The sequence below is a fragment of the Varanus komodoensis genome, unplaced genomic scaffold (assembly GCF_004798865.1).
Source record: "Varanus komodoensis strain SLA01 unplaced genomic scaffold, ASM479886v1 scaffold4, whole genome shotgun sequence".
Lineage (NCBI taxonomy): Eukaryota > Metazoa > Chordata > Lepidosauria > Squamata > Varanidae > Varanus > Varanus komodoensis.
In genome coordinates, this window is record NW_025335941.1 from 14,406,409 (window position 1) to 14,421,864 (window position 15,456).

General features: G+C 40.8%; 1 protein-coding gene across 1 annotated transcript; it reads left to right on the forward strand.

The window, feature by feature from the left end:
• The first annotated feature begins 14,070 nt into the window (after positions 1–14,070).
• On the forward strand, positions 14,071–14,829 carry CUNH21orf140 (chromosome unknown C21orf140 homolog). Its single transcript, XM_044441522.1, has one exon. It carries the CDS (start codon positions 14,071–14,073, stop codon positions 14,827–14,829), a length of 759 nt encoding a protein of 252 aa, XP_044297457.1.
• Positions 14,830–15,456: the final 627 nt, after the last annotated feature.

A 15,456-nucleotide genomic window follows, 5' to 3' on the forward strand; every position in this document is an offset into this window, starting at 1 on the left:
CATTTCAGCATATTATACGCTGGATGGGAACCTGAGGAGATTTACAAGGAAAATCTCCTGAAGTGGTATTTTTCAGCTTCGCATAGCAAACATGTTGATTTTTTGCGGCTTTTTGTTGTTTCATATGCTACCTGCTATTAAAGCCTTGCTCTGAAGGATCTCTTGTAGATATCTTGTGGCACAAGGGCTTACTGGTACATTCTGGAAAGCAAAACACAATTAGCAGTATTTATTTCAAACTTTATATACCGTCCCATCACAAATGTCTCTGGACAGTTTACAACCATACTGATAAAACAGAATAAAAACAAAAGTAAGAGTAAAAATATCACAGCATCCAGTATTCAGTATAAAACCACAAATTAAAACAATTTAACAATTAAAATATTGGGAGAATAAAGAGGTTTTCCTTATTGCTGAGGCATTAAGATATTCTGAGGAAGTGATGGGGAGGGAAAGGAAGATCAAAGCCATGGCTCATGTTTTCGTGCTTGAATTCTAACTGAGCACTTCACTTTGCCTTTGCAACAAGAACAAAATAATTGGCAACAATGGAGGCAGTCTTCTCCCTATCTAATCAGGGGCTAATTTCAGCAATGTGCTGATTATTTGTCAAAGCAGGTATCCATAAGATACATCCTTGGTAACACGTTTTTTTTCTGAAGAATAAAAAGGGAGCTTCAGCATTCTTACTCAATTTTGCAACTTCCTGGCTGTGAACTGCACAATCATAGCCAGCAATAACACATTTACCACAGACAGAAAAACATCAGATACTCCCCCACCCACAAAATAGCACCGATATGCCCTGTTCACAACTTAACAGCCCACCCAAGAAATCAAAACACATGTTAACCTCTAATACATAGGAAAGCACATTTTCCCACTGGCTCCAAGTTTTGGTATAATTAATTCATTCATTTCTATGCTGCCCAACAGCTGAAGCTGAGCAAGAAACCCTGAACGAAGCCCATTCCCTCAATTAATCTTCCTTCTTGCCCTGATTTTTACCAGTTCTTATTTCTTCTAACCTTCATTCATATCTTACTTCCTTAACAAGCAAAGGGCCAGTGTGCAAGTAAGCAGTGGAAGCAACTATACATCCTTCTCAGAGGGAGAGATAAGGATAGGAAGATTGTATTAAATCCATTCTGTCTGTGTCTCTCAGATTGTCAGGTGTCTTCCATTCCATCATCCACCCATTGACGGGAATTACTGAAAAAAATAAATAAACAAACAAATGTGTGTTCATGTCAATGACACAAATGTGTACTTCGTAAAATGTGTAAATTTGCTTTAAATGCAAAAGTCTCCCCAAAACATTTATTTTAACACTTTAGTCTGTAGGGCAAAATGTATATTTTCTTTCATTTTTTCATATTTTTCTACAGCTAGATTTGCATAAAATTCTAGAAAGTAACAAAAACTGGTTTACAAGTCCACAGAAGTTGTGCAACTTGGGAAAAGCCCAGTCACTGTGGAACTGAAGAATTGGGTTCACAGACATCTGAATTTAATGGGCCCTGTTGAGGATTTTTCCAATGTCCCTAATGACAGGCAAGAAAAGAAGCGGGTAGCAAAGGGGAAGAGGAGAAGCAAGCCTAGGGAGCTCTCGCCAATGGCCCCTGCCCCGTTGTGGGTGCTTGGCATGCGCTCAACCATGCCTAGCCTTGACTTGCTCAGTGCCTGGGTCTACACACCGCAGCTGAAAAGCTGTAGCCATTAGGACAGGTTTATTGTTCTGTGCATGCCCTTCTGTGAGCCCAAGCAAAGCCTCGGGGTACATTGCAATCTCAATCCCCCCACCCCCATCACAAATATTCTTCCATAAGCCCCAGAGAAAAGCCCCTGATATGTTTCGTCTCACTCCCTGCAATCCTCCAACCTGCTATTACATACAATCTAGGAATTAGGATTTAAGACAAGCACAGGTCTATTGTGAAACAAGCCAGCAACATACTCTAGCTAGTTAGTTAAGCAAGCCAGAAAAACCAGGATTTGTTTTAAAACACAATCTTTGGGTCATATATAACAAGAAGGCAGGAACTGGAGAAAGAGACACTCAAACTCAGTGGGAATCTTTGACTTTGCTGTGCAGAAGTAGAGGGAGAAGCATGCAAGCTCAAAGCTTCACTCATATGGAACGCTAAATGCTGGCTTAGTGGTGCATATATGTGAAGCCAACACTAGCAATTCTACCAGGCACAAGCAAAGCAAAAACATTGAAAATCTCATTTTTAGTATCAGACGATCAAGAACTTAAGTCAGGAATCTCCAACCTGCTGCCTTCCAGAATTTGGGACTTCAGCTCCTATCAGCCCCAGCCAGCATGGCCACTGGTTAGGAACACTAGGAGTTTTAGCATCAACAGGGCTCCAGGCCAGGGAAAGAGATCCCAGAAAGGCCTGCTAAGCCTTCAAGCCAAATACAGCCTAGCAGTCATGTTTACAAGTCTACCAGGCACTTGAAAAATCCCCTGCCTTTTTTCCTGCTTGCTTTTTTTCCTGCTGAGTCCAAACTGTAGGAGGCAACCTAAATAACAAGCAGTGATTTATTTATCCATTTAATGTATTTTTAATCCACCCAATTAAAATTTACTGTGGAACGATTACAAATTGCTTCCTTGACTTACTAGGTCACACATAGTCAGCCCTGCTTTTAGATTTCTGCAAATGTGAGATGGGGAGTTTTTCTGCTCTGAAACTCTCTTGGTTCCTTTCAGGAGATTCTAGGTATTCTGTCCTGTGCCTCCACAATAGTCTTCTCATACATTCCTTATTGGCTTCAAATATTCTGGATGCTACCACAACTGTTTTCTTGCCACCTTTCCTTAAAATAAATCATGAAAATTATGCAAACAGGTAGATTTCATGAAATGCATTGCTATGAGAATGATAAGGAGAACATCTATCCAAGCAGCACTTAAAGTTCAGCCCAAACTTGTAACATGGAACTAAACTTCCAGATCTGACTCCAGGTTCTGCAATGGGGGAACCTCCACAGTTTTTCCTTGGTGGTTACTGTTAAAACAAGCAAACAGAACTGGAAAGAATTCCCATTCTCCCTCAGCCACCACCCCCATCAACTTCTTTCGGAGCACCATTGTTGCAACAGCTGCATTGCTCCTTGTCCTCCTTTGCATCCCCTCTACCGTTTGCATGCTGGGCAGGCAGAATGCCAGTGGGCACCAGGCGATGGCATCTCCTGCTCCTCTTCCTCAGCTCCACCATTGAGTGGGCTGGAGTGAGAGGCAGGTTGCCATGCTGAGGGAGAGAAGCATCTCCAGAGGGACCTTGTCCGTGTGTGGGGCCTCGGCAGGTGCCCTCGACACTGGTCGGGCTGCAAACACAGAAATGGCTTGGCAAGGTGGCAGAAAGCACAGGAATGCTGAGAGGGCTTGTGGAGAAGTCAGAGTAGTAAAATCTAACCTAGAGTAAGTCAGCTTCGTGTAACTATCAACACAGACAAGACCCATTTTCATAGAATCATAGAACAGTAGAGTTGAAAGGGGCCAAGGAGGCCATCAGGTCCAGCCCCCATATATTCAGTATTGAAGCATATTCAATACGCTTTGCCTCTCCTACAGCATAAGCTGGCCTCATGCGGCCCACATGCTCTACACTGGGAATCTTTGTATGAACAATAGCATAGTTTTCTCATATGAGAATGCGGGTTGGTGCAAATGAAATTACAGAGAAGAAAAGGGGGTTGGGTTTCCTAAAAAAATCCTATTTATTTTATTATATATTTATTTATCCCACCCAATAGCCCAAAAGCTCTAGCTTCATAAAGGTACCTGAAGAGACATCCTCCAAATACTCATTTGATCAAAAATGTCCTAAACAGGTTATTTAGAGTCTGCTTTTCACCTGAAATCTCTAAGAGTAACTGATCATAAATATTTGGTTCCTGTAGTAGAGGATGAGATACCATCCCCCTTTAAATGACATAGAGACTTCCCCAGGCCAGAGGAGAAGGAAGTGCAAAAGGGGAAAACTGTGAGGAAATCCAAATGTCTAAATAAATGTTGACAATTTGGGAAGGGAAGCAGTTAAATGGCAGCTAGCCACTCTGCTGTACCATGGAGTGGGCCTTGTTGTCCCTTATTCCCAAAGCTGAAGCTAGGTAGAAAGGCTGCTGGAAGATGAAACTTCAGACAAAGGAGAAGGCAAGCAGCATTTGGTCCCATTGAGCCTGAGGAGCAAGTCCACCATCCCAGTTCTCCATCTTCTGGAACCAGGAGGAATGGCTTCTAACAGATGATGACTGCTCCAGAATAGAGAGATCAAATAATGCAGGCTCTACTGCTCTGCTCTGTCCATTTTTAAAGCATTTTTAACCAACGTGCCTGAAACTTCCTGCATCTCTTCATAGAAAGGCAAGTGCAGGGAATGGCAAATGGCACCTTCAGCATAGAAATAGCTTCAAGGAGCAATTTTTTGGTGGATAATCTTTTTCCCAGTCTGGCTCCAGGGGATCAAGCCCGTCTCCCTCTAATAGGCATGTACACACCTTGCTCCCTGTGTTCCAGCAGCTCTTTTCCTGAAGGAAATGAATCATCTGCTCCAAGTACATGCCATTTGACCTTCAACAAAGTTAGAAAAAATTTCCAGAAAAGATCTGTTTAGTTTGCTGGAGATTTCATAAAATCGATCCAGGCTGATCACATTAACCGTGAACTGTATTGTTGTATGCCACTCATTGAAATGGCTGTATAAACAATGTGGTGTAACATGCATTAATATAACATTTGATGGATGTGCAACTAAGTCCACGCCCAGCCCAGTGCAGGAAGCGCAGCATAGCTGGAAAAGCTAGTAAGAGGAAGGAGCCTCGTGCAGTTACTTCATCACAGAGTCTTGTAACAATGCTCCTTTCTACCTTTTGCATGACTCATTTGCTTTGGGGTAAAAGTAAGACAGATGGAAGCACTCATTTAGACTGGAAAAGGGAACAGAAGGCTGTGGCTCAGGTATGTATAGTTTTTCTCTGTACAAAATTCCCATGTAAAGCAATAAGTGCTAATCCATCTACCATCCTGCACTGAGCTTGACCATTTCCAGGATGAAGGCAATCAGCTTGAAGATAACACAGATAATGAACTTGTTTATTGGATATCTGCAGGGGAAGGCTCCATAACCTTATCTCCTAAAAATCAAAAACATCGTATTACATTTCTTTGGATGACTCTCTAGCAAAAATCTTCAGGACACATCTCAAGTCCACCTCATAGGTGCTATGAGTAAGCAGGCTTGGGAGGTTGGCTTCTGTCACATGTGTAACTTCCTTGAGTATTTGCTCGCTGTAAGGAAAAAGAAGCCACTCCTTCCCTCTTATATTCTCTGCACAGAGTCCATTCAAGCATTGCATTAAGTTTACCTGAGAAAGGGAAGCTCATCACACCTGATAGGCAGGCATGAAGTGTAAGTACATCAGTAAAGTGTGTATGTTGTTTTACATGTTTTGTTACAACTGGCCTTTGTACTTGTCTCAGTAATGGCTATGTGTGGGGCAGAGAGAAGAAAATTGCTCACTTTCCACCTGCTTTTTCCCTTCCCTTCCCTTCCCAAACAAGGTTTTAATAATTTCTGTCATTCTTTGAAAGAATATTCACACTACAAAAATATGTCCATCAAATGGGATCCATCAAACATTCACTTCTCTGTACCATGTATGCACTATTTATTTCCATAGACATAGATTGAATGTGTATACTTGATTTTCTTTCTTTCCTCCCTTTTCTCATGAAATCCTGTTTGCTTGTTTATTATATGCACTGATTTACAGTACTTCCCTATATTTCTGGGTTACAAAAGGTGTATTTCTGACAAACACTTTCTTTCTGTAGGCTTGTCACAAAAATAATAACTGAGAGAGGGAGAAACTGTTTACCTTCAGACAGCTAAATTGATGGGTTTGGCTACGTGTGGTTTCTTTTCCAGAAGAACCAACAACAGGCACAGCACACGGCAGTTTCTTACGCCAGATGCACCACTGGATTAATGTTTTCAAAGATACTTGGAGGCTTTTTCTTCTTTTAATTACCTCATTGTGGTGAGGGGTTGCAATTTCAGGAAGCCAAGGTATGAGGGCAGGATGAGAGGATTAAATTTCTCCCCATTTTTACCTCCAAATTGGGATCAGGCATGGTTGCTCTAGAGTAATTAATTAAGTAATTAATAAGACACCACTCAGATAACAACATACTATGTAGATTAGCTCTGAATGTGTACAAACTAAAAGCTCTTCCTAACATGGTATAGGAAAGTTCAGAATTATTATTTATTATATTTTTATCCCATGCTTTTTTCCTGCAAAGTATCCAAAATGGATTGCATAATCCTCCTCCTCTCCATTTTATCCTCACAACAACCATGTGAGGTAGGTTTGTCTGAGAGGCACCAATGGGCGCAAACTCACCCAGTGAACTTCATGAATAAGGGTGAACTAGACTGCAGATTTTCTGAGGCCAGTTCAGCTTTCTGTAGGGATTAGCTTGAATTGTGTGTGCGTGCGTGCATATACACAGTTTGCTTGAGGGCTTACAGTGGAATATGTAAACTGTCACCATAGAGAAAAAAATGTTTCTGAAATGATGTGACAAAATATGCAATAGCATTTGTGTAATTTGGACTGTAGTGTGCTGATGACATACAGCTCTACCCTTATTTTCCTTCGTCTGATGCTGGAAGGTGATGGGGAGACGGCACTGTTGTTCAGAACAAGTCTTGGTATAGATGCAGTGAAACAAGCTGTAACTTAATCCAGGAAAAATAAATGTGCTGTGAGCGATTCTGAAAATCTGGGTGATGGTACCACTCTATATCACACAGGGTTGCTCTGCCCCTGGAGATCCAAGAACATAATGGGTGTTTCTGCAAGAGGGATTGTCCTTGGATATCCAGGTGAGAATATCCATGGCAATAGCCTGTTTTCTGAAATCTAGAATTGTTCACTGACTCATACCTACAGGTTGTGGACACATAAGCATCACATACCGCACATACAATCCATATATCCCCATACACACAAATTGAGTTGATGATCAGTTCACCATAACAAGCACAGGCACTTGTTGAATCGACACTTGAACATATCAAGCCACAGACAGAGAGCCAGAGAGACTACATTCATACCATATGCTTAGCTAATTTGATAACCGTTCCTTCATTCTTCCAAGAGAACCCTGCAAACTAGCTTTCTACCAAAGGGACTAAGTAGGAAATGTTGATGGTAGATGGGCATATAACTGGGTTTTCAAATATTATGACAGAATGAATTCCATGTCCAAATATCTGACCCAATTCTTCCACTAAACTAAATCATTATTGTTAATATTTTTAAAAATATCCATGAATTAACTGTAGTGCTGAGGTTATGTGCCCTGCCACACCCATGTCACCACCTTGTTTGCAGAGTGTGAAGCTCTGGTAGCATTTCCATGATTCACATTCACCACTGCTGGTAGTAGTACTGCTGTTTTTCATCAAAATCTCTCAGAGAAAAAGAAACATTCCTTCTTATTCTAGTTCCTATCCTTTCCTTGACATTGTTTCTTCAAGCAAATGCCATCACAGAAAGAGGAAGTACTTTCATTTTAGAATGTAACTAATGGAAAAAATTATGCCCGAGCGCCTAAAAACGATTACATCTTTTAATTAAAATCTGCTGTTATGAACTACATTCCATAAGTGGTGTTCAGCTTTATGCCTCCCTCAAATCCCTTGGAATATAGAAACCATGGTAGACTTCAGATTTCATTTGAAGTCTACCATTACCTCATTACCTCAGGGAGCTTCCAGACAAATGGCTTCTAACACTACTAGTCAAATGACACCATGCAGCTATTCCATCTTTGACAGATTTTCTGTGGAAAGAGAAAAGATAGAACACAGGAGAGCTGCAGATGAAATATGCTATCATCTAGACCAGGTGTGGTGGAAGATAGATTTCCAGATGTTTGGACTTCAACTCAGCATTCCTGACCACTGGCCATGCTGGCAGGGGGTTCTAGGAATTGAAGTACAAAACATCTGGAGATTAACCTTTCATGAATCCCTGTTGTAGACCTTCCTGGCAAAAGTCCATCAGTGACAGAGTGTAAAAATCGTGTCTGTCAGCAATGCAATTTCAGTTGGCACAGCGCCACTATAGCAATGTCTAAAGAAATCAACTCAAAGAATCATGAGACAAAGGTGGAAAACAGTAAGATAAATGATATGATGTAATATTGAAGCCCTTTGCCCATGTTAGACATCTTGGAAAAGGAATTATGGCTCCTCCATTTTGAGGAAGCTAGAAAATCTTGTATCATTTGTTTATCACATTTGGGAACACTTTCCAAGATTCACATACAGTATTCTACTTTTCAGGAAAAAAGGAAGTCTAGAAAGAGTTTATTCTGTGATACCTGACTCAGCTGTGATAAGACGCAAGAGACATTTTTCTGGATCAACAGCTTCACAACACTTTGACTAAGGTATCCTTCACTGACATAGTATCTTATCTGGAACAAGAGTTGCCATACTTTTCAATGTGCTTTGTATTTACCTTGCAGTTAAAGTTCAGCCAGTGTTTTGGCTGACAGGTACCTGTGCAGAGCAATATGCACAAAACAGCTATGGGGGACTTGCTTTTCTCACCTCACAGGCTGACTCTGTTGCACCTCTCTCTCTTGCATGCATCCAAACACACACACCCCTAACACCCATCCTTCTTTTCCCCTTTTCTAACCCAAGCTGTCACTTTCTCCCCACAGTTCTAATCCCCAACTCCACCGTTATTTCCCACCTGCCCAGCCATGGTCTCTGCCTCTCTCCTTCCTTACATATACACACACTCACACTGCTGGGCTCCAATAGTGTACCAGGACAGAAGATTTATGCCAGGGGCAAGTAAAGCTCTGGACCGCAGCTTCTTTGTCCTCCCTGACTTGCTATGGGCATATTCTTGCCTTTGCTCTTATGCAAGGCAAAGGTACCTTGCCCATACCTGCTACTGTCATTCTATGACTGTTACTGCTAAATATCCCTGAGGCATACACTGGACAGCTCACTGTTCCAACTCATGGATGGCAGCAGCTATTTGAATGTTAATGGGTCCAGGGATTCCAAGTGGACCAGTCACCAGCCTCATGGTAGAGTAAACACTGCCATTAAAGTATAATCATACCAGAAGAGGAGGAGGAAGGTGAGTTGCCAGGAATAGCAGACCTGAATCATCCAGGATGTTCCTGCAGCAGCACATGGCCAGTGATAGATCACAGCAGGATTCACAAAAAGCACCAAAATGTTGCAAGAAAGGAAATGCCTTGCTGTCTACAAACAGAAATGCGATTCAACAGGGAGTCAGGGTTGCTGGTGACGTAAAACAGCTCTTGGAGGACAGAAGGGAAGACTTTCTGTTTTGGATAGGTTTGGATGGTTGAATGAAAGAGGAAGAGCTCCAGCTAGAGCTACCGTGTGTCCTGAGTTTGGGACCCCACCATCTTATCCAGAGGTAACTCTTCTTAGTGTTGCTGTAAGTCCACTACCTTTTCTAACATAGTCTTCCTTGGGAAATTGTCCTGCTCCCATGTTTATAATGAATTCCCCTCACCTGTCCTCCTAGTGTACCCTATATTATCTTTAATGTAAAGGTTTTCTGAAACTTTAAAAAGCTACACATTCGTCCTGGGCTATCTATAGTACACCAGCATTAGTATGATGTAGAATATAATACAACTGATATTATTGGTGGTGGTGGTAGTGGCGGTGGTGGTATAAAAAATATTATGGTGATCCGAGGATCAGGATCATATCACTGTGTCTGAGAATTAGGAAGAATATGAAAAATAGATGGATCCTGAGCTTTTAGGAAAAGTTTTTTATAAAAATAGCAAGAGAAGTTTGGTGGATGTAAGCAGCTTCTTTAACCACATTTCTACATGGAAAATTGGCACTGTAGAAATTAGTGAACTTTCTACTTACAAAGCAAACAGTTTTGCTTCTTATTGTTTGCGATAGCTCAGGACCTGGAAAGCCCTTTAATTATTATAACTCAATCATGTTATGTACTGGACACAAAGTACAGAAGCATTATAAAGTAATCTAAATGTTTACACAACTGCAGAACATTAGACAAGTGGAAAAAATCATGCTAATTTTCATGAGAGCTGTGATACAGCAACAATGCTGCATCTCAAGACCAGGTCGTTAAGGAAAGCAGTCTGCGTTGAAAAAGAGTACTAGAAAAGTAGTCTGTGAATACATGGTGTGTATGCTTGTTGCAACAGGAAAGAGAAAACCATCTGTTGTCAAACAAAACTTTAAATATTACTTTCTTCCCCCTTGTGTTGTTTTTGCAGCCCAAGTGGCATTCTCAAAATGAATGTCAGTCCCACAGAAGTAAAGTCTGTTCTGGACAGTTTGTTATACGTCTATAATCAAGAAAGGGAGAAGAAAGCATATCTTAATTTTACAAACCCATACATTGTGGAACAGGAGGAGATTGCTGCTTGTCTATACATCCTGATTATTGTCGGGTTTTTTGGCTTCCTCCTCTTTTCCCTGATGATCAGCAATATAGCTTCCAGGCAGCGGGAAAATTACATGGACTATCTATACCAAGAGAGATTTCCAAGAGACGTAAGACCACCTTGCTACAAAAGTGTTCTGGCAGAGGGCAGCAAGAATGCCAGGGCAGAGCCTAGCACTACTGGACGGTGCCAGAAGACGGAGCGCGGCGCAGCAGCGGAGGCCCCAAGCATCGAGTCGGTGCTGAGGAATGTATGAAAGCAGCCCACGTGCACAGCCTGAAGGCTTATTTCTAACCGTAGCTGATTCAGTTGCCCACTGGAGCATGGGGCTCAGATAGTACCAGCCTGGACCACTTCCTAATCAGCCTCTTCTCATGCAAGCTTCCCACTCACAGTGGATAAAAGAGCTGTACATTTCAGAGTGGCACAATAACTTTCCTCTTCCAGCCCAGAATTTCCCGACAAGAGGCCAAACTCACACCCACACTTGGGTGATTCTTCATCCTATCCTTTTATAATGTCATTCATGGAAAAAGGAAAACACCACCCTCCTGGGGTTTTCCACTGTGCTCTTGTGGAAACATTTGTTTTCTTAGCAAAGACCTATGGGCAGGCATCCTCTTTTTCTCCTTGGCATTAAGATTTCAGGTTTGCTTATTTTTCTTAATGTTTAGAACTGATAACAATGCTCAAAGTGTAAAGGTAAAGGCCAGCAGCCTGTACTAGGACATGTCTCAGAGAGGGATGTGTGACACTAGAAGACTCGTTCCATCCAAACCTGACAGACTTTCAACACATTTCTGACCTGGTGGCCAAGAGCATGCTGAGTCAGAGCTTTCTGTTTGGCAAAATGACTTGAAATATTTGCACAAATTTGAGCCAACATGTTTCTAGTGCAATAATTTGTACAAATTGTGTCCATTTGCACAATTGCAGAGCAGAGGCTCGTATTTTATGCCAGTGTCCCAGGTTTTTAAAAACATGCATAATCACAGCCTGCTTTAAAACAGAAATCTGTGTGTAGGGTTAGTTTGTGTCAGATCAAGTGGGCACCAGTGTAATTCTGATGGAACAGAATTCATGGCACCAAGCTGAGAAAATCCACTGGATTCCCCCTACACACACATCAGATTCTTCACACATTTGTAGTTTCAGGCATTGAGGGAAATGGAAGGACATGACTACATTAGAACAAAGGCTGCAATAAAGCAGTTTCTTTCTACCATGTCTTTAAAATAAGACTTTTGGAATCACTGAAACACAAGACATAATTATGTAATAGAATTTCCTGACCCATCATTGACTTAGATCCTTATCAAAAGATGTCTTTGATGTCTTCCAAACAAGGTTAAACAAGTTTGTGGAGGATCATTCTATCAATAGTTCTTAGTTATGATACCTGTGATTCTGTACCACTTCTCAACTTGAAGATTCTGTTTAGCTATCATAGGTTCAAAGGTACATTGGAAATTGTTTGGTCCAAAACCCAGGGCAGACTCTGCACTGTGTAATGCCTGGGGCATTCCTAACAGATGGCCATCCAGCCACATATGAATATATGGCACTGAATACCTCCTGCTGTGGGAGGGGCGGAGAGAGCAGGGTCAGGTTATTTGCACTCTTCAGGATTCTCAGGTAAAAACGCCCAGCTGAACCAGAATCAAGATGCTGGACCATATGACAGTCTCTTATCAGTTGTGTCATGGAGCACCTAATAGACACAAGTTCCAGCTTCAACGCGTATATACACACAAACTCAGATAATACAACACATTTAAGCTAAAGTCTTGTCTTTAGAACAATTCCTCCAAATGCATCATAACATAAGTGGGCTGTAGATTAAGAGCTGGTCTGAAAGGATCCTGAGATATTTCTAACTTCAATTAATCTTACTTCAGAAACGTACATCTGTGGCACCTGAATAATGAAATCACACCACGTTCATAATGGAATGTCATTAAGTTGATCTAACCTGCCCATACCAGTGGGGGGAACAGAAAGGACTTTGCTGTGAAGAATGCTATTAAAGTTATTGATTTCTCAATTTGTTTGTCATGACTTGTTCAAATTACTGTCCTTCTTGTATTTTCTCAATACTTATTAGCGAAATGTGGATGGAAAACTGGATTTGATCCTCGATTGTATCCAGTAGACTGCACTGGTTATTTGTACAACAAAGGATGGGTGCTTTTTAAAATTTTGGTCAACATCACCTACCCTACAAAGGGAGGTAAGAACTAGAATAATAACTTGCACAAGAATGAACCAGCCAATCAGGTAGATAAGTTGACAGGGGTGGGGAAACCAAACCTGGATCTTTAGTTTTCTAAAATCCAAAGAGGGATTGAAACACCTTTCTGAATGAACAGCCCACCACAATTACCATATACTGAATGTGATGAGAGCTCAGTATCTGAGGATGACAAGCAGCCAAGCTTGTATTTTTCATGTAGCATGACAGCATATAGAAGGAGCTATTACCTCCAATCCAGTGTGCACTTGGAGTTTGAGGACAAAATATAACTACTCAAGCAAATAACAACCAGTTGTCATCATTTATGCTCCATTTATACTGAATATTTAAACAACTGTTGGCGGAACCATTTGCTGGGTTGCTTCATTAGTTATTGATGATAATGTTTCTTCCTTACAATCAAAGGTTGAACTTGCATGCATCTTGTCCACTGTTCCATATTGTGTACTGATACTTATACACATATGAATGCTGATGGAGGGAAAATTACCAAATCTTGGATTGGATTATGTATCTAATAAAGGAGTGACTTGTTCCATGTAAAAGGAGGGTGCCAAGGAATGCTGCAACTGAACTCAATAATAATGCCAGAGCCTTCTATTTAGTCAAGTAGATTTAACTGGGTGAAAGCTTTTTACTAAATCCCTGGAAAATGTGTTCTAGGTTTAAAATCCACTTACACTTGAACAGAGAAGCAAATATGAACACCAGACTCAAGATTAATCACCTAACCTATCTGATCCAAGGTTCATGTGTGAAGAAATGAAAAATCATTCAGTGAGATGGTCCAGATATCCCAATACTGCTTCCTGTTCTTGCAGAGACTTTCACCCACAAGCAGCACCTGCTTCTCTTTGAAAGCTAGCTGACTGTATTCCACACTGTACTCTGGTCCCCATGCGTCTAGAGAAATGGCAAGTTAGTTTCTTATTCAAGAGAGAAACTTCCCAACTGTTAAATAGTCTGCAGTGTCTAACTAGAAATTGTTCAGGCCTGCTCTTGTACTTGATATATCCTATTAATAGCTTTTCTTACCCATGACCAAAATACCTTTCTTAGTGGCTTGCTTGTATTAGATATCAGCACATAGCAGTGAGAAAGCAAGCTATTTAACTATTCTAAAAATGGGTTTTTCTCTACATAAAAACAACACATTATTTTTTACTATTGGATCCATGATTTAGCTACTGAAAACCTGCGAATACATTGTTCCATTTTTGTTTAGATGTGATGAAGTCCATTGTGAGATCATCATTGTCCCAGACATCATCAGAACTTTGTGGGCACTTGAAAGCCCAAGATGTATCGCATTGTAAATCCACTTTTGAAGAACATCATCCACCGGAGTCTTTTTGATGCTACTTCAAGGAAACAATGTCTGCAGTATTTAAAAACCTTAAGAACTTTGCAGCTTAATGGCTACAACACCATCTTCTTAGGTGAAACTGATATTTCAGAAAGTCTAATAACAGGGGAAAAGGTTCCTTGTGAAGATAGTCTCAGCTGGCCTATTTGGAGTATTGTACATGCTGGAAACAGCCAAGGATGGGTACCATGGCGATACAGGGTGTTTCTACGGGATGACTTACCCTTAGACCAGCAAGAAGATGTTTTTCAGGAATTCTGTGACTTTCTTTCAATCACCTATGGAAAGTGTGCCATTGTGGTCAAAGAGAGAAAACTGTCAAGAGCAAAGATGCAAGAGTCTAGCCAACAGCTGGAGATAACTGAACCTCAGTCTATTTCTCTTCCTTCTTTATTGACCATCAACTGTTGTCCTGAGACTGCCAAGGCCACGGGTCATGAACTTCTCTCAGTGCCTTTCCCCTACAGCTACCTTCACCCTATGGATGCTGCCTGGTCGTCCTTGAAATGGTTCATTATCAATAACAGGAAGGAATTTTCTCTGATCTCCTTGGAGAGGACCTACTCATACCAGTGCATCCTCTTTAGTGACTTGATTGGAAAAGGAATTGAGAAAATGAACCCAAATAAATGGAAGGTGGCAGTTAGCAAGGTTCGGAGATGGGAAAACTACTACTTGGATAAGTTTTCTTAACTTTCTCTCTAGCTGATGTAATTGAAAGTTGGCTAGCTGATAAACTGAATCTATTGGTTTATATGTCTTCGTTTTAAATCAACACTAATAATGATTAATAAAAGGAACAATTTTTAAATTACTTTAAGAAACATGAAACTGGGTTCATAGGTATAATTTATCTGACTGAAATTAATTTAGACTAACTGGGAGGACAGCAAACACTTGGATGAAGGAGAGGTAGAAAGGAACTAAGAGAAAATAAGAAAAGCAAGGGAGAAATCAATATGACAATCCTAAAGTTAATAGACCCACCCCAGTTCTATACTTGTGACGAAATGAATCTTGATCAGATTGGCTAAGGTGCTGCAGATAACAATGATTGAAAACATTAATGGGAAGGCACAGGGAATGGGACTATGTATTTGGACTATATATTATATATAATTGGACTAAATATTCTTGATATCCTATGACTCTTTGACTTCTTTCCTGACATTGCTCTCACCTCTAGTCAGTCACTCACAAGGAATAAGTAACCCTGTTCTGCATTATTAAAATGAGCTAGTACAGCAAACTATAGTAGTTAAGAGCTGAAGATTTCCAGCTGAAATTTGAGCTTAACAAGTGAGCTTTAGGCAAGTTGTT